This window comes from Lepus europaeus, chromosome 20, assembly GCF_033115175.1.
Source record: "Lepus europaeus isolate LE1 chromosome 20, mLepTim1.pri, whole genome shotgun sequence".
In the NCBI taxonomy this organism is placed as follows: Eukaryota; Metazoa; Chordata; class Mammalia; order Lagomorpha; family Leporidae; genus Lepus; species Lepus europaeus.
In genome coordinates, this window is record NC_084846.1 from 604,715 (window position 1) to 625,764 (window position 21,050).

The 21,050-nt window shown below is 39.9% G+C and overlaps 1 protein-coding gene and 1 pseudogene across 1 annotated transcript in view; one reads left to right on the forward strand and one right to left on the reverse strand.

Annotated features, from left to right (window-relative positions):
* Positions 1-20,535, reverse strand: part of LOC133749974 (vomeronasal type-2 receptor 116-like) — a 38,962-nt gene extending 18,427 nt beyond the window's left edge. The window contains exons 1-2 of the mRNA XM_062179343.1: positions 20,043-20,535; positions 19,798-19,919 (exon numbers count right to left, since the gene is read on the reverse strand). Of these exons, the coding sequence (XP_062035327.1) occupies positions 19,798-19,919; positions 20,043-20,535 (615 nt within the window). The remainder of the gene's footprint in view (positions 1-19,797; positions 19,920-20,042) is intronic.
* Positions 8,899-9,024, forward strand: LOC133750138 (U2 spliceosomal RNA; annotated as a pseudogene).
* Positions 20,536-21,050: the final 515 nt, after the last annotated feature.

Below are 21,050 nucleotides of genomic sequence, written 5' to 3' on the forward strand. Positions count from 1 at the left end.
TCCCTTCCACATACAAATTTCACATCCTTTAGTTGGAACTGCTGGATAGGATGAAGGTTCTATATTTAATTTTTAATCAAACAATTTTCATTATATTGGCACTAGATTACCTTCCTACCTGCAATGTGCAAGTATTCCATTTTCTCCTCATCCTTGTTAGCAATTATTACTTCTATGTATTTCTTTTTTTTTTAATTAAACTTTTATTTAATGAATATAAATTTCCAAAGTACAGCTTATGGGTTACAATGGCTTCCCACTCCCAAAACTTCCCTCCCACCCACAACCCTCCCCTTAACCGCTCCCTCTCCCCTTCCTATCACATCATGATTCATTTTCAATTCTCGTTATATACAAAAGATCAGTTTAGTATATATTAGGTAACGATTTCAACAGTTTGCCCCCATATAGCAACACAAATTAAAAAAAAAATACTGTTGGAGTTCTAGTTATAGCATTAAATAAGAGTGTACAGCACATTAAAGACAGAGATCCTACATAATATTTTTAAATTAATTAATTTTCTATGCCATTTCCAATTTAACACCAGGGTTTTTTTTTTCATTTCCAATTACCTTTATATACAAAAGATAGATTCAGTATATAATTAGTAAAGACCTCATCAGTTTGTACCCACACAGAAACACAAAGTGTAAAAATACTGTTTCAGTACTAGTTATAGCATCACTGCACATTAGACAACACATTAAGGACAGATCCCACATGGGATGTAAGTACACAGTGACTTCTGTTGCTGACTTAACAATTTGACACTCCTGTTCATGACGTCAGTAATCTCCCTAGGCTCTAGTCATGAGTTGCCAGGGCTATGGAAGCCTTTAGAGTTCACTGACTTTGATCTTATTCCGATAGGGTCACAGTCAAAGTGGAAGTTCTCTCCTCCCTTCGGAGAAAGGTACCTCCTTCTTTGATGGCCCCGTTCTTTCCACTGGGATCTCACTCACAGAGATCTTTCATTTAGGTCTTCTTCTTCTTTTTCTTTTCCATGGTATCTTGGCTTTCCATGCCTACAATACTCTCATGGGCTCTTCCGCCAGATCCGAATGCCTTAAGGGCTGATTCTGAGGCCAGAGTGCTATTTAGGACATCTGCCATTCTATGAGTCTGCTGTGTATCCCACTTCCCATGTTGGATCTTTCTCTCGCTTTTGATTCTATCAGTTAGTATTAGCAGACACTTGTCTTGTATGTGTGATCCCTTTGATACTTAGACCTATCCAAGCCATCGAAAGTGAACTGAAATTGATCACTTGGACTAGTGAGATGGCATTGGTACATGCCACCTTGAAGGGATTGTATTGGAATCCCCTGGCACATTTCTAACTCCATCATTTGTGGCAAGACTGATTGTGCATGTCCCAAATTGTGCATCTCCTCCCTCTCTTTTTCGACTCTGAAATTTAGCAGGGATCACTTTTCAGTTAAAATTTAAACACCTAAGAATAATTGTGTGTTATTTACCGAGTTCAACCACTAGTACTAGAACAACAACAACAAGTACTAAAAAGGATAAAGTATTACATTGTACATCTAGAGCCAGGATGAGAGCTGATCGGGTCATAGTTTCTTAGAGTGTCCATTTCACTTCAACAGGTTTCCCCTTTGGTGCTCAGTTAGTTGTCACCGATCAGGGAAAATAAATGATATTTGTCTCTTTGGGACTGGCTTAATTCACTCAGCATGATGTTTTCCATATTCCTCCATCTTGTTGTAAATGACTGGGTTTCATTGGTCCTTACTGCTGTATAGTATTCTATGGAGTACATGTCCCATAATTTCTTTATCCAGTCTACTGTTGATGGGCATTTGGGTTGGTTCCAGGTCTTAGCTATTGTGAATTGAGCTGCAATAAACATTAATGTGCAGATGGCTGTTTTATTAGCCAAATTAATTTCCTTTGGGTAAATTCCAAGGAGTGGGATGGCTGGGTTGTATGGTAGGGTTATGTTCAGGTTTCTGAGGAATCTCCAGACTGACTTCCATAGTGGCTTAACCAGTTTGCATTCCCACCAACAGTGGGTTAGTGTCCCTTTTTCCCCACATCCTCTCCAGCATCTATTGTTGGTAGATTTCTGAATGTGAGCCATTCTCACCGGGGTGAGGTGAAACCTCATTGTGGTTTTGATTTGCACTTCTCTGATTGCTAGTGATCTTGAACATTTTTTCATGTGTCTGTTGGCCAGTTGGATTTCCTCTTTGGAAAAATGTCTATTGAGGTCCTTGGCCCATCTCTTAAGTGGGTTGTTTGTTTTGTTGTTGTGGAGTTTCTTGATTTCTATGTAGATTCTGGTTATCAACCCTTTATCTGTAGTATAGTTTGCAAATATTTTTTCCCATTCTGTCGGTTGCCTCTTCACTTTCCTGACTGTTTCTTTTGAAGTACAGAAACTTCTCAATTTGATGCAATCCCAAATGTTAATTTTGGTTTTGACTGCCTGTGCTGTTGGAGTATTTTCCAGGAAGTCTTTGCCTGTACCTATATCTTGCAGGGTTTCTCCAATGCTCTCTAATAATTTGATGGTTTTGAGTCATAGATTTAAGTCTTTAATCCACATTGAGTGAATTTTTGTGTAAGGTGAAAGGTATGGGTCTTGCTTTAAGCTTCTGCATGTGGAAATCCAATTTTCCCAGCACCATTTATTGAATAGACTGTCCTTATTCCAGGGATTAGTTTTGGATCTTTGATCAAATATAAGTTGGCTGTAGATGTTTGGATTGATTTCTGGTGTTTCTATTCTGTTCCATTGGTCTATCCATCTGTTTCTGTACCAGTACCATGCTGTTTTGATAACAACTGCCCTGTAGTATGTCCTGAAATCAGGTATTGTGATGCCTCCGGCTTTGTTTTTGTTGTACAGGATTGCTTTGGCTATTCGAGGTCTTGTGTGTCTCCATATGAATTTCAGCATCATTTTTTCCAGATCTGAGAAGAAGGTCTTTGGTATCTTGATGGGTATTGCATTGAATGTATAAATTGCTTTTGGGAGAATAGACATTTTGATGATATTGATTCTTCCAGTCCATGACCATGGAAGATTTCTCCATTTTTTGGTATCCTCTTCTATTTCTTTCTGTAAGGTTTTGTAGTTTTCATCGTAGAGATCTTTAACATCCTTGGTTAAGTTTATTCCAAGGTATTTGATTGTTTTTGTAGCTATTGTGAATGGGATTGATTTTAGAAGTTCTTCCTCAGCCGTGGCATTGCCTGTGTATACAAAGGCTGTTGATTTTTGTGCATTGATTTTATATCCTGCTACTTTGCCAAACTCTTCGATGAGTTCCAATAGTCTCTTAGTAGAGTTCTTTGGGTCCCCTAAATAAAGAATCATATCATCTGCAAAGAGGGATAGTTTGAGTTCTTCCTTCCCGATTTGTATCCCTTTAATTTCTTTTTCTTGCCTAATAGCCCTTGCTAAAACTTCCAGAACTATATTGAATAGCAGTGGTGAGAGTGGGCATCCCTGTCTGGTACCAGATTTCAGTGGAAATGCTTCCAACTTTTCCCCATTCAATAGGATGGTGGCCGTGGGTTTTTCATATATTGCTTTGATTGTATTGAGGAATGTTCCTTCCATACCCAGTTTGCTTAGAGTTTTCATCATGAAAGGGTGTTGTATTTTATCAAATGCTTTCTCTGCGTCTATTGAGAGAATCATATGGTTTTTCTTCTGCAGCCTGTTAATGTAGTGTATTACATTGATTGTTTTGCGGATGTTGAACAATCCTTGCATACCAGGGATAAATCCCACTTGGTCTGGGTGGATGATCTTTCTGATGTGTTGTTGCATTCTATTGGCCAGAATTTTTTTTTAACTTTTATTTAATGAATATAAATTTCCAGTGTACAGCTTATGGATTACAATGGCTTCCCCCCCCCATAACTTCCCTCCCACCGCAACCCTCCCCTCTCCCGCTCCCTCTCCCCTTCCATTTGCATCAAGATTCATTTTCAATTCTCTTTATATACAGAAGATCAATTTAGTATAAAGATTTCAACAGTTTGCACCCACATAGAAACACAAAGTGAAACATACTGTTTGAGTACTAGTTATAGCATTAAATCACAATGTACAGCACATTAAGGACAGAGATCCCACATGAGGAGCAAGTGCACAGTGGCTCCTGTTGTTGACCCAACAAATTGACACTCTAGTTTATGGCGCCAGTAACCATCCTAGGCTGTCGTCATGAGTTGCCAAGGCTATGGAAGCCTTCCAAGTTTGCCGACTCTGATCATATTTAGACAAGGTCATAAAAGACAGAGTGAGGATAGTAACCAATGATCCTAAGAGTGGCATTTACCAGGTTTGAACAATTATACAGCATTAAGTGGGGAAGAGGACCATCAGTACACACAGGTTGGGAGTAGAGCCATTGGTGGTAGAGTAGAGGTTATGATTACAAAGGAATGAGGCCCAAGTGCACTAGACAGGGCCTAGAACAAAGGACAGAGTCATTATTAGAGGAGCTAAGAAAGGTGCTGTCTAAGCTACAATTAAGTTTTCTGATTGAGAGGCAAATAGAACCTGATAGAAGGGGCTTGATAATAATCTAGTGGGCTTTAGGCCTTGTAAATTCAGAGGCCCAGACCTATCTATCTCTTCACATGGGGTATATCCTAAGGGAGGTGTGAACCTCCTAGGGGAAGGCACTCTGTTGACTTTCATGACTTGCCTGGCCTGGGAGGAGAGCTGGCCAGCCTATTGGCCAGAATTTTATTGAGTATTTTTGCATCTATGTTCATCAGGGATATTGGTCTGTAATTCTCTTTCAATGCTGCGTCTCTTTCTGGCTTAGGAATTAAGGTGATGGTGGCTTCATAGAAAGAATTTGGGAGGATTCCCTCTTTTTCGATTGCTCTGAATAGTTTGAGAAGAATTGGAGTTAGTTCTTCTCTAAATGTCTGGTAGAACTCAGCAGTGAATCCATCTGGTCCTGGGCTTTTCTTTGTTGGGAGGGCCTTTATTACTATTTCAATTTCTGTGTCAGTTATGGGTCTGTTTAGGTTTTCTATGTCTTCCTGGCTCAATTTAGGGAGGTTGTATGTGTCCAAGAATCTGTCCATTTCTGATAGATTTCCCTGTTTGCTGGCATACAAGTCCTTGTAGTAATTTCTGATGATTCTTTTTATTTCTGCGGCGTCTGTTGTTACGTTTCCATTTTCATCTCTGATCCTATTGATTTGGGTCTTTTCTCTTCTTTTTTTAGTGAGTTGGGCCAATGGGGTGTCAATTTTGTTTATTTTTTCAAAAAACCAGCTCCTCGTTTGGCTGATTTTTGTAATGTTTTTTTTTATTCAATCCTGTTGATTTCTTCTTTGATTTTAATTATTTCCCTTCTTCTACTGGGTTTGGGTTTGGTTTGCTGCAGATTTTCTAGATCCTTGAGATGACTTGAAAGCTCATCTATTTGGTGCCTTTCCAATTTCTTGATGTAGGCACCTATTGATATAAACTTTCCTCTTAACACTGCTTTTGCTGTATCCCATAGGTTTTGGTATGTTGTGCTGTTATCCTCATTTACTTCCAGAAAATTTTTGATTTCTCTTTTAATTTCTTCTATGACCCATTGTTCATTCAGGAGCATGTTGTTCAATCTCCATGTGTTTGCACGTGCTCTGGGGATTCCCGAGTTGCTAATTTCCAATTTCATTCCTTTTTGGTCTGAGAAGATGCATGGTATGATTCTAATTCTTTTGAATTTGCTGAGACTTGCTTTATGGCCTAGTATGTGGTCAATCCTAGAGAAGGTACCATATACTGCTGAGAAGAATGTAAAGTCCTTAGATGTAGGATGAAATGTTCTATAGATATCTGTTAGATCCATTTGAGCTATAGTGTCATTTAAATCTGCTGTCTCCTTGTTGATCTTCTGTCCTGTTGATCTGTCTATCTCTGAGAGTGGAGTATTGAAGTCCCCCAGAACTATTGTATTGGGGTCTAAGTCTCCCTTTAAGTCCCTTAACAAGTCTTTTAAATAAGCTGGTGCCCTGTGATTAGGTGCATATACATTGATAATTGTTATATCTTCCTGTTGAATGGATCCCTTAATCATTAAATAGTGCCCCTCTTTGTCTTTTGTGGTAAAGTTTATGTTGTCCGATATTAAGATGGCTACGCCCGTTCTTTTTTCATTTCTGTTGGCATGGTATATCTTTTTCCAGCCTTTCACTTTCAGTCTGTATGCATCATTGTTGGAAAGATGAGTTTATTGTAAGCAGCAAAAGGATGGGTTTTGTTTTTTAATCCAATCAGCCAATCGGTGTCTTTTAACTGGACAGTTCAAGCCATTAACATTCAATGTGACTATTGAGAAGGAGTAAATTTGCCCTGCCATTTGCCAAAGATATTTTCTAATATCTGGTTTGAGATTCCTATGATCTTTTGGTGTGAGGTTTCCTTCCTTTACCTTCTTTCATATTAGTGTCCGTGTTTCTGTGTTTCTGTATGTAACACATCTTTAAGCATCTTTTGCAGGGCTGGACGAGTGGCGACAAATTCTTTCAATTTCTGTTTGCTGTGAAAGGTCTTTCTTTCACCTTCATTCACAAATGAGAGCTTTGCAGGATATAATATTCTGGGCTGGCAGTTTTTCTCACTTAGTACCTGGGCTATATCTCGCCATTCTCTCCTGGCTTGTAGGGTTTCTGATGAGAAGTCAGCTGTGAGTCTAATTGGAGATCCTCTGAGAGTAATCTGGCGTTTCTCTCTTGCACATTTTAGGATCTTTTCTTTGTGTTTCACTGTGGTGAGTTTGATTACAATGTGTCGTGGTGAGGATCTCTTTTGATCATGTTTATTAGGGGTTCTATGAGCTTCCTGTACTAGGATGTCTCTGTCCTTCTCCAAACCTGGGAAATTTTCTGCTAGTATCTCACTAAAAAGGCCTTCTAATCCTTTCTCCCTCTCCATGCCTTCAGGAACTCCTAGAACCCGAATGTTGGGTTTTTTAATAGTATCCTGTAGATTCCTGACAGTATTTTTTAGATTTCTGATTTCTTCTTCTTTTCTTTGATTTGACTGTTTCCTTTCCTGTTCTCTGTCTTCAAATTCCGATATTCTCTCTTCTGCTTCACCCATTCTGTTTTTAAGGCTCTCTAATGTGTTTGCCATTTGATCTATTGAGTTCTTCATTTCATTGTGGTTTTTTGTCACTATCTCAGTTTCATGTTCTACTAGTTGTTTCATTTCATTTTGATTCCTCCTTAATATTTCATTTTCCCGAGAGAGATTTTCTATCTTGTCCATTAAGGATTTCTGTAGTTTAAGAATTTGTTTTTGAGAACTTCTTAATGTTCTTATCAATTTTTTTGAGATCTGCTTCTTGCATTTCCTCTATCTCTTCATCTTCATAATCTTGCATTGGTGTGTCTTTCTCATTTGGGGACGTCATAGTGTCTTCCTTGCTCTTGTTACCTCGGCTTCTATGTTTGTTGTTTGGCATGTTGGAGATAATTTATGTTTTTTTTTTTTTGCTGTGGTGTTTTTTTTCTCGTTATACTATGCCTCTAAGTGAGCTGTCTGCTTTGTTGGAGCCTTAGGGGCTGTGATGGGTGTGGCCAGAGAGCTATGCTTGATTCTTCAGGTTTAAGGCTGTGCAAAGAGTGACTCTCCCACATTGCTCACTCCCTTGCTCCTTGCTGGATCGCTCTCTCTCTCTCTCTCTTTTTTTTTTTTTTGACTCAGTTGGGAGTGGAGTTGAGGGTAGTTGAAATCTGGCCTCTGTGAGTATTCGTTTGATCTACCCCTGGGACCACACAAAGAGTTTATGCAGCCCTCAATGTGTTCTCCAGTTTTGCTAAAGTTACTGAGTTTGGCTGCGCTTTACATATGTAAAATCGCGGTGCTCTTTGTTTTGCTTGGTAGTGAAGGGAGAGGCCTCTGTTCCCCCCCCAATGTCTTGGGTTTCTGAGGTCTTTGTCTTACCCTCCTCCGTTGGTTCCCGCGCTGGCTGGCGAGATTCTGTGGCTCGTCTCCCGCCACTCGGCTCGTCTCCCGCCGCTCGGCTCGTCTCCCGTGGTTGGTTTTCCACACGGTGGGCTCCCTGTAAGTCCTCTGTGTCACATCCACTGGATCCGGAAGCGTTTCCTCTGCAGTTTTTTTCTTTAGTCTTTTCCTGAGGCTACAGTAATTCCACTTTTATGAAACTTTATTTTCCCAAACTATGGCGCACGTCCTCACTATTCGCCATCTTGGCTCTGCCCCCCCACTTCTATGTATTTCAAAGATTTATTTTATTTATATGAAAGGCAAGGTTACAGAGAGGGGATGGGATGCTACAATGTCAGCCATGCTTTTGTGTTTTTTTATATCCCTTCTAACAGGTTTGAGGTGAAGCCTCTTTATAGCTTTAGTTTGCATCTCTCTGATGATTAGTGGTGAAGAGCATTTATTCACATTGGTCTTGCTATTGAGTTTTGGAGTGCCATCTATATTTTTTCCTTTTCAGATTTATTTATTTATTTATTTATTTATTTGAAAGGCAGACTTACAGAGAAGCAGTGGCAGAGAGAGGTCTTCCATCTGCTGGTTCAGTCCCCAGAAAGCCGCAATGGCCAGAGCTGCACCAATCCAAAGCCAGGAGCCAGGAGCTTCTTCTGGGTCTCCCATGTGGGTGCAGCAGGCCAAGGACTTTGACCATCTTCTACTGCTTTCCCAGGCCATATCAAGGAACTATTTTGGAAATGAAGCAGCCAAGACTCGAGTCAGTACCCACAAGGGATGCCAGCATGGCAGGTGGTGGCTTTATCCTCTATGCCACAGTGCTGGCCCCTGCACTCTACTTTTTAACACTCTCTTCTCCCTCCCTCCTACCTTCTTTCCTTCTCTTTTTCTAGATTTTAGTTTTTGAGATAACACATTTTAAATTTACATTACACATCGCTTCTCAGCCTTTTGGCTAAGATCAAGTGTAGTATCTGTTCTTATCAGTTTAAATTTACATTACAGTAAAAAGGCTTATTGCTTTGCCAAATAATAAGTTTATAAATAAAAAAAGACCCTGGTTTAGTAGGAATATAGACAATGGCCATAAACAGTTAATGATTGGGAAAATGACCATTTTTCCAACATGCCATAAATTTTTAAGTAATCACAGATCATTAAAACTATAGTAGTATTGAGGCGCGGCAAGATGGCGGAATAGGCAGGGAGCACACTATTAGTCCGGAGAGAGAGACAGGTAAATATAAGTGGAGATACTGCAGGGTCAAGGAAGAGTAGGGGATGAAACAGCATAGGAAACTCTTCCGGAACTAGTGATTCACAGTGGACCTGCGTGGAGAGCGTGGGAGCCCAAGTTCGGGACACCAGCGGCAGACTCAACTCACCAGCGCTGGAACGCGAGGTGAGCCGAACCACAATAGCCCGAGACACCAGCGGGCAAGCGGAAAGAGGAGGCTAGAGGGAACGAGGCTTGAAACTTCGTGGGGAAAAGTTCACCAGGCTAACTAGAAGAGAGAGAGGAAAAAAATTTAAAAAAGCGACCGATACGGACACAAGTTTCTCTCTACCCGCTCACCTCTCAAAGGCGAGCAAGACAGAGCAGGCGCCATTTTGGACATACGTCATAAGCAGGGCGACCTCAAGGCTGCACCAGCCCTGAGCCTAGCAGAAAAACCTGACTCTGGGGGGAGGGGTGAAATAACAGAAGATTAGCATCTAACTTGGCAAACCAGTTGGAGATTGCAGGAGAATTGGAGCCCACACTGAGGGCAGCAGAGATTCCCTGTGTGGTCCGTGGGAAAGAGCTTCTGATCTCTGGCTCCTGTGGGTATATCATTTGCCTGCTAACTACCTCCAATTACATTCAGCTGTGCAGAATTACTTCCCTTTTGAATCAAAAAAGAGAGAGATTTACCACGCCTAACCTGGGAGTGTCATCTTTGACACACCCTCAGCCCTGAGGAACCAAACACAGCTCTCAGTCCACACTCATCTCAAGCCTCTAAGGCTCCACCGAAAGCAGACAGTCCACTTAATATAGAGCCATAGTGTAACAAGAAAAAACACCACAGTGAAGAAACCAAATATCTCCAACATGCCAAACAACAAACGCAAAAACCAAGGTAACAAGAACAAGGAAGACACTATGACACCCCCAAATGAAAAAGACACCCCAATGCAAGATTATTAAGATGAGGAGATTGAAGAAATGCAAGAAGCAGATCTCAAAAAATTGATAAGAACATTAAGAAGTTCTCAAAAACAAATTCTTGAACCACAGAAATCCTTAATGGACAAAATAGAAAATCTCTCTCGGGAAAATGAAATATTAAGGAGGAATCAAATTGAAATGAAACAACTAGTGGAACAAGAAATGGTGATAGTGATGAGAAATCATAATGAAATGAAGAATTCAATAGATCAAATGACAAACACATTAGAGAGTCTAAAAAACAGAATGGGCGAAGCAGAAGAGAGAATATCAGACTTAGAAGACAGAGAACAGGAAAGGAAACAATCAAATCAAAGAAAAGAAGAAGAAATCAGAAATCTAAAAAATACTGTCAGGAATCTACAGGATGCTATTAAAAAACCCAACATTCGGGTTCTAGGAGTACCTGAAGGCATGGAGAGAGAGAAAGGATTAGAAGGCCTTTTTAGTGAGATACTAGCAGAAAATTTCCCAGGTTTGGAGAAAGACAGAGACATCCTAATACAGGAAGCTCATAGAACCCCTAATAAACATGACCAAAAGAGATCCTCACCACGACACGTCGTAATCAAACTCACCACAGTGAAACACAAAGAAAAGATCCTAAAATGTGCAAGAGAGAAACGCCAGATTACTCTCAGAGGATCTCCAATTAGACTCACAGCTGACTTCTCTTCAGAAACCCTACAAGCTAGGAGAGAATGGCGAGAAAAAGCCCAGGTACTAAGTGAGAAAAACTGCCAGCCCAGAATATTATATCCTGCAAAGCTCTCATTTATGAATGAAGGTGAAATTAAGACCTTTCACAGCAAACAGAAATTGAAAGAATTTGTCGCCACTCGTCCAGCCCTGCAAAAGATGCTTAAAGATGTGTTACATACTGAAACACAGAAACACGGTCACCAATATGAAAGAAGGTAAAGGAAGGAAACCTCACACCAAAAGATCACAGGAATCTCAAACCATATATTAGAAAGTATCTTTGGCTAATGGCAGGGCAAAGTTACTCCTTCTCAATAGTCACATTGAATGTTAATGGCTTGAACTGTCCAGTTAAAAGGCACTGATTGGCTGATTGGATTAAGGAACAAAACCCATCCTTTTGCTGCTTACAAGAAACCCATCTATCCAACAATGATCCATACAGGCTGAGAGTGAAAGGCTGGAAAAAGATATACCACGCCAACAGAAATGAAAAGAGAGCAGGCGTAGCCATCTTAATATCAGACAACATAAACTTTACCACAAAAACTGTTAGGAGAGACAAAGAAAGGCACTATATAATGATTAAGGGATCCATTCAACAGGAAGATATAACGATTATCAACGTACATGCACCTAATTACAGGGCACCAGCTTATTTAAAAGACTTGTTAAGGGACTTAAAGGGAGACTTAGACCCCAATACAATAGTTCTGGGGGACTTCAATACTCCACTCTCAGAGATAGACAGATCAACAGGACAGAAGATCAACAAGGAGACAGTAGATTTAAATAACACTATAGCCCAAATGGATCTAACAGATATCTACAGAACATTTCATCCTACATCTAAGGACTTTACATTCTTCTCAGCAGTACATGGAACCCTCTCTAGGATTGACCACATACTAGGCCATAAAGCAAGTCTCAGCAAATTCAAAAGAATTAGAATCATACCATGCATCTTCTCAGACCAAAAAGGAATGAAATTGGAAATTAGCAACTCGGGAATCCCCAGAGCACGTGCAAACACATGGAGATTGAACAACATGCTCCTGAATGAACAATGGGTCATAGAAGAAATTAAAAGAGAAATCAAAAATTTTCTGGAAGTAAATGAGGATAACAGCACAACATACCAAAACCTATGGGATACAGCAAAAGCAGTGTTAAGAGGAAAGTTTATATCAATAGGTGCCTACATCAAGAAATTGGAAAGGCACCAAATAGATGAGCTTTCAAGTCATCTCAAGGATCTAGAAAATCTGCAGCAAACCAAACCCAAACCCAGTAGGAGAAGAGAAGTAATTAAAATCAGAGAAGAAATCAACAGGATTGAATCCAAAAAAACATTACAAAAATCAGCCAAACGAGGAGCTGGTTTTTTGAAAAAATAAACAAAATTGACACCCCATTGGCCCAACTCACTAAAAAAAGAAGAGAAAAGACCCAAATCAATAGGATCAGATATGAAATGGGAAACGTAACAACAGACGCCACAGAAATAAAAAGAATCATCAGAAATTACTACAAGGACTTGTATGCCAGCAAACAGGGAAATCTATCAGAAATGGACAGATTCTTGGACACATACAACCTCCCTAAATTGAGCCAAAAGACATAGAAAACCTAAACAGACCCATAACTGACACAGAAATTGAAGCAGTAATGAAGGCCCTCCCAACAAAGAAAAGCCCAGGGCCAGATGGATTCACTGCTGAGTTCTACCAGACATTTAGAGAAGAACTAACTCCAATTCTTCTCAAACTATTCAGAGCAATCGAAAAAGAGGGAATCCTACCAAATTCTTTCTATGAAGCCACCATCACCTTAATTCCTAAGCCAGAAAGAGACGCAACATTGAAAGAGAATTACAGACCAATATCCCTGATGAACATAGATGCAAAAATCCTCAATAAAATTCTGGCCAATAGAATGCAACAACACATCAGAAAGATCATCCACCCAGACCAAGTGGGATTCATCCCCGGTATGCAGGGATGGTTCAACATTCGCAAAACAATCAACGTAATACACTACATTAACAGACTGCAGAAGAAAAACCATATGATTCTCTCAATAGACGCAGAGAAAGCATTTGATAAAATACAACACCCTTTCATGATGAAAACTCTAAGCAAACTGGGTATGGAAGGAACATTCCTTAATACAATCAAAGCAATATATGAAAAACCCACGGCCAACATCCTATTGAATGGGGAAAAGTTGGAAGCATTTCCACTGAAATCTGGTACCAGACAGGGATGCCCTCTCTCACCACTGCTATTCAATATAGTTCTGGAAGTTTTGGCCAGAGCTATTAGGCAAGAAAAAGAAATTAAAGGGATACAAATCGGGAAGGAAGAACTCAAACTATCCCTCTTTGCAGATGATATGATTCTTTATTTAGGGGACCCAAAGAACTCTACTAAGAGACTGCTGGAACTCATCGAAGAGTTTGGCAAAGTAGCAGGATATAAAATCAATGCACAAAAATCAACAGCCTTTGTATACACAGGCAATGCCACGGCTGAGGAAGAACTTCTAAGATCAATCCCATTCACAATAGCTACAAAAACAATCAAATACCTTGGAATAAACTTAACCAAAGACGTTAATGATCTCTACGATGAAAACTACAAAAACGTACAGAAAGAAATAGAAGAGGATACCAAAAAATGGAGAAATCTTCCATGCTCGTGGATTGGAAGAATCAATATCATCAAAATGTCTATTCTCCCAAAAGCAATTTATACATTCAATGCAATACCAATCAAGATACCAAAGACCTTCTTCTCAGATCTGGAAAAATGATGCTGAAATTCATATGGAGATACACAAGACCTCGAATAGCCAAAGCAATCCTGTACAACAAAAACAAAGCTGGAGGCATCACAATACCTGATTTCAGGACATACTACAGGGCAGTTGTTATCAAAACAGCATGGTACTGGTACAGAAACAGATGGATAGACCAATGGAACAGAATAGAAACACCAGAAATCAATCCAAACATCTACAGCCAACTTATATTTGACCAAAGATCCAAATCTAATCCCTGGAATAAGGACAGTCTATTCAATAAATGGTGCTGGGAAAATTGGATTTCCACATGCAGAAGCTTGAAGCAAGATCCATACCTATCACCTTACACAAAAATTCACTCAACATGGATTAAAGACTTAAATCTACGACCCGAAACCATCAAATTATTAGAGAGCATTGGAGAAACCCTGCAAGATATAGGCACAGGCAAAGACTTCCTGGAAAATACTCCAACAGCACAGGCAGTCAAAACCAAAATTAACATCTGGGATTGCATCAAAATGAGAAGTTTCTGTACTGCAAAAGAAACAGTCAGGAAAGTGAAGAGGCAACCGACAGAATGGGAAAAAATATTTGCAAACTATACTACAGATAAAGGATTGATAACCAGAATCTACAAAGAAATCAAGAAAATCCACAACAACAAAACAAACAACCCACTTAAGAGATGGGCCAAGGACCTCAATAGACATTTTTCGAAAGAGGAAATCCAAATGGCCAACAGACACATGAAAAAATGTTCAAGATCACTAGCAATCAGAGAAATGCAAATCAAAACCACAATGAGGTTCCATCTCACCCCGGTGAGAATGGCTCACATTCAGAAATCTACCAACAACAGATGCTGGAGAGGATGTGGGGAAAAAGGGACACTAACCCACTGTTGGTGGGAATGCAAACTGGTTAAGCCACTATGGAAGTCTGTCTAGAGATTCCTCAGAAACCTGAACATAACCCTACCATACAACCCAGCCATCCCACTCCTTGGAATTTACCCAAAGGAAATTAATTTGGCAAATAAAAAAGCCATCTGCACATTAATGTTTATTGCAGCTCAATTCACAATAGCTAAGACCTGGAACCAACCCAAATGCCCATCAACAGTAGACTGGATAAAGAAATTATGGGACATGTACTCCATAGAATACTATACAGCAGTAAGAAACAACGAAACCCAGTCATTTGCAACAAGATGGAGGAATCTGGAAAACATCATGCTGAGTGAATTAAGCCAGTCCCAAAGAGACAAATATCATTTATTTTCCCTGATCGGCGACAACTGAGCACCAAAGGGGAAACCTGTTAAGTGAAATGGACACTATAAGCAACAATGAACTGATCAGCTCCTGTCCTGACTTTAGATGTACAATGTAATACTTTATCGTTTTTAGTATTTGTTGTTGTTATTGTTGTTGTTCTAGTACTATTGGTTGAACTCAGTAATTAACACACAATTATTCTTAGGTGTTTAAATTTTAACTGAAAAGTGATCCCTGTTAAATCTAAGAGTGGAAAAAGAGAGGGAGGAGATGTACAATTTGGAACATGCTCAATCAGACTGGCCGCAAATTGTGGAGTTAGAAATGTGCCAGGGGATTCCAACACAATCCCATCAAGATGGCGTGTACCAATGCCATCGCAATAGTCCAAGTTATCAATTTCAGCTCACAATTGATAGCTCTGATAGGTCTAAGAGTCAAAGAGATCACACAAACAAGACAAGTATCTGCTAATACTAACTGATAGAATCAAAAAGGGAGAGAAAGATCCAACATGGGAAGTGGGATACACAGCAGACTCATAGGATGGCAGATGTCCTAAACAACACTCTGGCCTCAGAATCAGCCCTCAAGGCATTCAGATCTGGCTGAAGAGCCCATGAGAGTATAGCAGGCATGGAAAGCCAAGATATCATGGAAAAAAAAGACCTAAATGAATGATCTCGGTGAGTGAGATCCCAGTGGAAAGAACGGGGCCATCAAAGAAGGAGGTACCCTTCTCCGAAGGGAGGAGAGAACTTCCACTTTGACTATGACCCTATCGGAATAAGATCAAAGTCAGCGAACTCTAAAGGCTTCCATAGCCCTGACAACTCATGACTAGAGCCTAGGGAGATTACTGACGCCATGAACAGGAGTGTCAAATTGTTAAGTCAGCAACAGGAGTCACTGTGTACTTACACCCCATGTGGGATCTGTCCCTAATGTGTCGTCTAAAGCCAAGTGATGCTATAACTAGTACTGAAACAGTATTTTTATACTTTGCGTTTCTGTGTGGGCACAAACTGATGAGGTCTTTACTAATTATATACTGAAGTGATCTTCTGTATATAAAGAGAATTGGAAATGAAAAAAAAAAAACAACCTGGTGTTAAAATGGAAATGGCATAGAAAATTAATTAATTTAAAAAAAAATTATGTAGGATCTCTGTCTTTAATGTGCTGTACATTGCTATTTAATGCTATAATTAGTAATCCAATGGTAGTTTTTTCACTTTATGTTGCTATATGGGCAAAATGTTGAAATCTTTACCTAATATATACTAAACTGATCTTCTGTATACAAAGAGAATTGAAAATGAATCTTTACATGAATGGAAGGGGAAAGGGAGCGGGAAAGGGGAGGGTTGCGGGCGGGAGGGAAGTTATGGGAGGGGTGAAGCCATTGTAACCCATAAGCTATACTTTGGAAATTTATATTCATTAAATAAAAGTTTAATAAAAAAATAAAAACTATAGTAGTATCACATTCTTAACCATTGGTTTCACCCAGGTATTAAACAAAATATTGCATATATATATATATATATATATATATATATGCAGCAATACTGATACACACAGACATTTCATATTTTTTTTAGTTTTTTGAATTTTAGCTCCCACATATAAAAGAGAACATATGATATTTGTCTTTCTGTGTCCAGCTTATTTCACTCAACATGATGTCCTCCAGTTGTGTGCATTTTGCTGCATATGATCGAATTTCATTACGTTTTATAGCTGAATAACGTTCAGCTATATACAAAATATATAAATGTATATGTATATAAGATGTATATAAAATATACAAATGCATATTTTCTTTATCCATTCATCTGATGACCAACCCCTCAGTTGATTTCTCTTTTGGCTACTGTGAACAGTGCTGCTATGAACATGGTGATGCAGGTATCTCTTTGACACACTGTGTTCAAGTTGTTTGGGTATATTCCCAGTAGTGGGAATCTCTGGATCATATGCCAAGTCTATTTCTATCTTTTAAGAAATTTTCACACTATTTCCGACAATAGTTGAATTAACTTACTTCCCCCTAATCACTGTGTAAGTGTCCCCTTTTGTCCATATCCTCTCCAGCATCTGTAACTCTCTATGTTTTAGATTTTAGCCATTCTGACAGGGGTGAGGGGATATCCCATTATGGTTTTGATTTGCATTTTCCTGATGGTTACTGAGGTTGAGCATTTCTTCATATATTTGTTGGCCTCTTGTATTTCTTGTTTTTTTCTTCTGACTACTGTCTATTGACATCCTTAGAACCCTTCTCAACTGGATGGGTTTTGTTCTTGTTGAATTTTTAAAGTTGCTGGTATATTTGTAATATTAATCATCTGTCACATAGGTGGCTTGCAAATAATTTTTCACATTTTGCTGGATGTCTCTTAACTCTATTGATCATTTCCTTTCCCATGCAAAAGCTTTCTGTTGGTTGCTTCTTCACTGTATTTTTTTTTTGAAAATTTCTAGCTAGAAGGAATCTTTTTTTTGACAGGCAGAGTGGACAGTGAGAGAGAGAGAAAGAGAGAAAGGTCTTCCTTTGCCATTGGTTCACCCTCCAATGGCCGCCGCGGCCAGCGTACCACACTGATCCAAAGGCAGGAGCCAGGTGCTTACCCTGGTCTCCCATGGGGTGCAGGGCCCAAGCACTTGGGTCATCCTCCACTGCACTCCCGGACCACAGCAGAGAGCTGGCCTGGAAGAGGGGCAACTGGGACAGAATCTGGTGCCCTGACTGGGACTAGAACCCAGTGTGCCAGTGCCGCAAGGCGGAGGATTAGCCTATTGAGCCGCGGCGCCGGCCAAGAAAGAATCTTGTTTGTTTTTTTGTCTTACTCTGTTGTTGCTTTTCACTCTTATCCTATAAATCATTTCCAAGACTAATGTATAGAAATTTCACTGATAGTAGCTTCTAGTTTTGCATCTACATAGGGAAGATGATTTTACAAATTTTGAACATAATATTTACAATGTGGATGTAAAATATGAATGTGAGTATACTTAAATACAACTGACTTCAGTTTAAAATGGTTTGTAGATTGGTTAAGATGACAGTGAAGAGTAGCGTCCACATCATCACCTGCCTCTGGATCTCCATCCGTTTCTGGAAGAGGAAAGACAAGGGGATCTCCCTCAGGGGCAAACCGCTCCCTGGGTGGGTTGTTACTGCATCGGGCATAGGCCTGATATTTCTGGCCGGTATTCAAATTGGAGTCAACTCCCTTATGGGGAACACACAGCCAAATCCTCTTCCCAACTGAATCAGCGGGTCAAGCCCTCTCCAGAGTCAGGTGAGAGGGTCTCTCCATCTAACAAGCATCTGAGGTTTAGGGGTTAAATGTCCCCATGTTTTTGGAACCTTGACTCCCTTGACCCTTTTGAAAAATTTAAAATATTGATAGTAAACAAGGCCTTATGTAAATGTAGATGGGGGTAGCCACTCCCCCTTTTTGTTTTAATAACTGTTTTTTGAGGCATTGATGGTTTTTTCCCACCATAGCCTGTTTCTGTGGGTTGTGAGGAATTTTAGTAGAGTGTTGAATTATTTTACGTCTTGGCAGCACTTTTAAACATCCCAATTGGTTATTATCTCTGTAAGATGAGAGATATATCTTTTGACATCTCCAGGGGCCCTTTTGGAGATACCAAAAGTTTAGAGAATTTAGAACTCTGATTTTTAAAAAGTTTGTTAAAGGTGCCAAGAGAATTTAGAGTATCTGGTTAGAATAGAATTTTTTAACATCCTGAAATGATAGCCCTTTATTAGACAGGGTGATCTTAACACTTTTAGACCAGATCTAATCATAATGATATTTAACAATGCTTTTTATTAATCTGAACTTAACAGAGACAGTAGAGTACACACTAGATTACCTTGACAGAACATGAATTTTATGTTTTTTTGTTATTGAATAAACCAGAAATAAAAACCTTGAACATAAGAGTTAGTACACAAAATTATTGCATAACTTAGAACTACTTAACAGAGCTAAAAAGTGCTTACATGACCTAACTTTAGAAATGGCAGAGTAACCCATTAAGCAGACACTGTTAAAAAGAGACACTATAGTTTTTGCAAAAATAGATCTTTAAAAGAAACAAGTTTAAAGCATATTAAGGACATGTAAAGACTTATAAGACCACCTTAGCTGGAAAGCAAAAACATGAATACAACATAGGTCTGACATTATTTACAACATGTTAATACACTGCATAATTTGAATTGACTCAAACAGTTGTTACTTTAACAAATTTAGAGTCCCATCCTTTGAGAGTTCCAGGGATCCTACTGGAAGTCCCAAAGTTGTTAGACTCCATTTGAGAATTTAAACTGTTAGAGAGTCCAATCGCTCAGCCAAGAACTAGTATGTATAACCAAAGCTGTGGGGTAGATCTGATCAGAGTTAGGTAATCACTCAAACATTAAAGACAGACAAATTTAATAAAACACGAAACCTTCAAGACACGTGCAAACTCTCAGATAAGTTCTTCCTGTATAGAGGAAACAGGTAGAAACTTAAGGTTTCTGGCTGTAAGCCAGATTGGGGCTGTCTCCCCTATGGGGAAGACACATCCAAATCCTCTGCCCATGGTGATTAAGGGTCTGGTCCCCTCCATTGTTGCGTTAGAGGGTCCTTCCATTTAACCTGAACCTGGGGCCTGGGGTTTAATTGGAATTTTGATTCAATTGACCCCTTGGAAAAATTTAAAATATTGATAGTGAACAAAGCCATTTGTAATTGGATATGGGGGCTAATTCCACCTTTTTGTTTTAAGAGTTGTTCTTTTAGGCATTGATGATTTCATTCTACAATTGCCTGGCTCTGAGGGTTGTAAGGTATTCCTGTAATGTGTTTAATATGCCATCTGCTAAAAAAGTCCGACATTGCTTCACTAATAAAGCAAGGTCCATTATCTGTTTTAACCTGTGCTGGCAGGCCTAGAGTGGCAAAGCATTGAAGGAAATGTGATTGTGAATGTTTAGCCTTTTCTCCTGTATGTGCTGTGGCCCAACAAGCTCCTGAATAAGTATCGATGGAAACAAAAACATATTTAAGCTTACCAAAGGCTGAAAAATGGGTGACATCAGATTGCCAGAGAGTGTTGGGTTTGAGGCCTCCAGGATTTACTCCCTGTGTCTGTAATGGGGGCACCTTCAGGAAGGGTTGACACGTTTTGCAAGTGTGGATGATTTTTTTGAGGTCCCATACAGGGACTTGGGGGAGCCTGTATCGTAGGCCCCTCCAATTGATATGGGTTAAGTCATGTAATTGAGTGGCTTCCTGTAAAGTTAATGCTTGTGGGCCGGTGGCTAGTTGATCAGCCCAATTATTTCCAACAGACAGAAACCCAGGGAGCTTTGAGTGTCCCCTCAAGTGCTGGACATGATTGGGAGCCCCCCGTCCCTCTAATAAACCTTTGAGGGTAACCATAAGGGGGGAAATAGGGTTATCATCCAGCCTAATATGTGCTTGGGGGACATGAGGAAGCAGGTTAACCATATACAGGCTATCAGAATATAAGTTAAAGGGCCCTTGAATGTCCTGAAGAACCATAATTACAACAAGCATTTCTTTATATTATGCTGACCCTTGGCAGGGTTGGAACCTTTGGTGGCTTGGGGTTTCCTGTTGACCCTCGAAGGCTGCATAGGCAGAGCCTGCTTGACCCCCATCGGTGAAAACATGAGGGGCATGGAGGATGGGTTTGGAAGAGAATAAAGAAGGCATTTTTAAGGGAAGTCGCCATAGCATGATGGTCCATTTGGATGGCCCATAATGGCAATCAATGTGTCCCAAAAACCCCTCAAGGGAAAGGGCAAGACGGGCATTTGCCCTGGTAAGCCATTCAACATCTGACATCCGAAAGGGGAAAACAATGGAATGGGGGTCAGAGCCATAATGCCTCTGGGCCTGAGTTCTGCCCTTGATTATAGAATCAGCAAGCTGATCAGCCTGAGAGTATACCCGAGGTGTGCCCCCCAAGGGGGTGTGAATCCACTCCATTGGTTCCCCTTCCTGAGTCAGGACTGCAGAAATCAGGGTAATCCCTGCAAACAGCCACAGAGAGA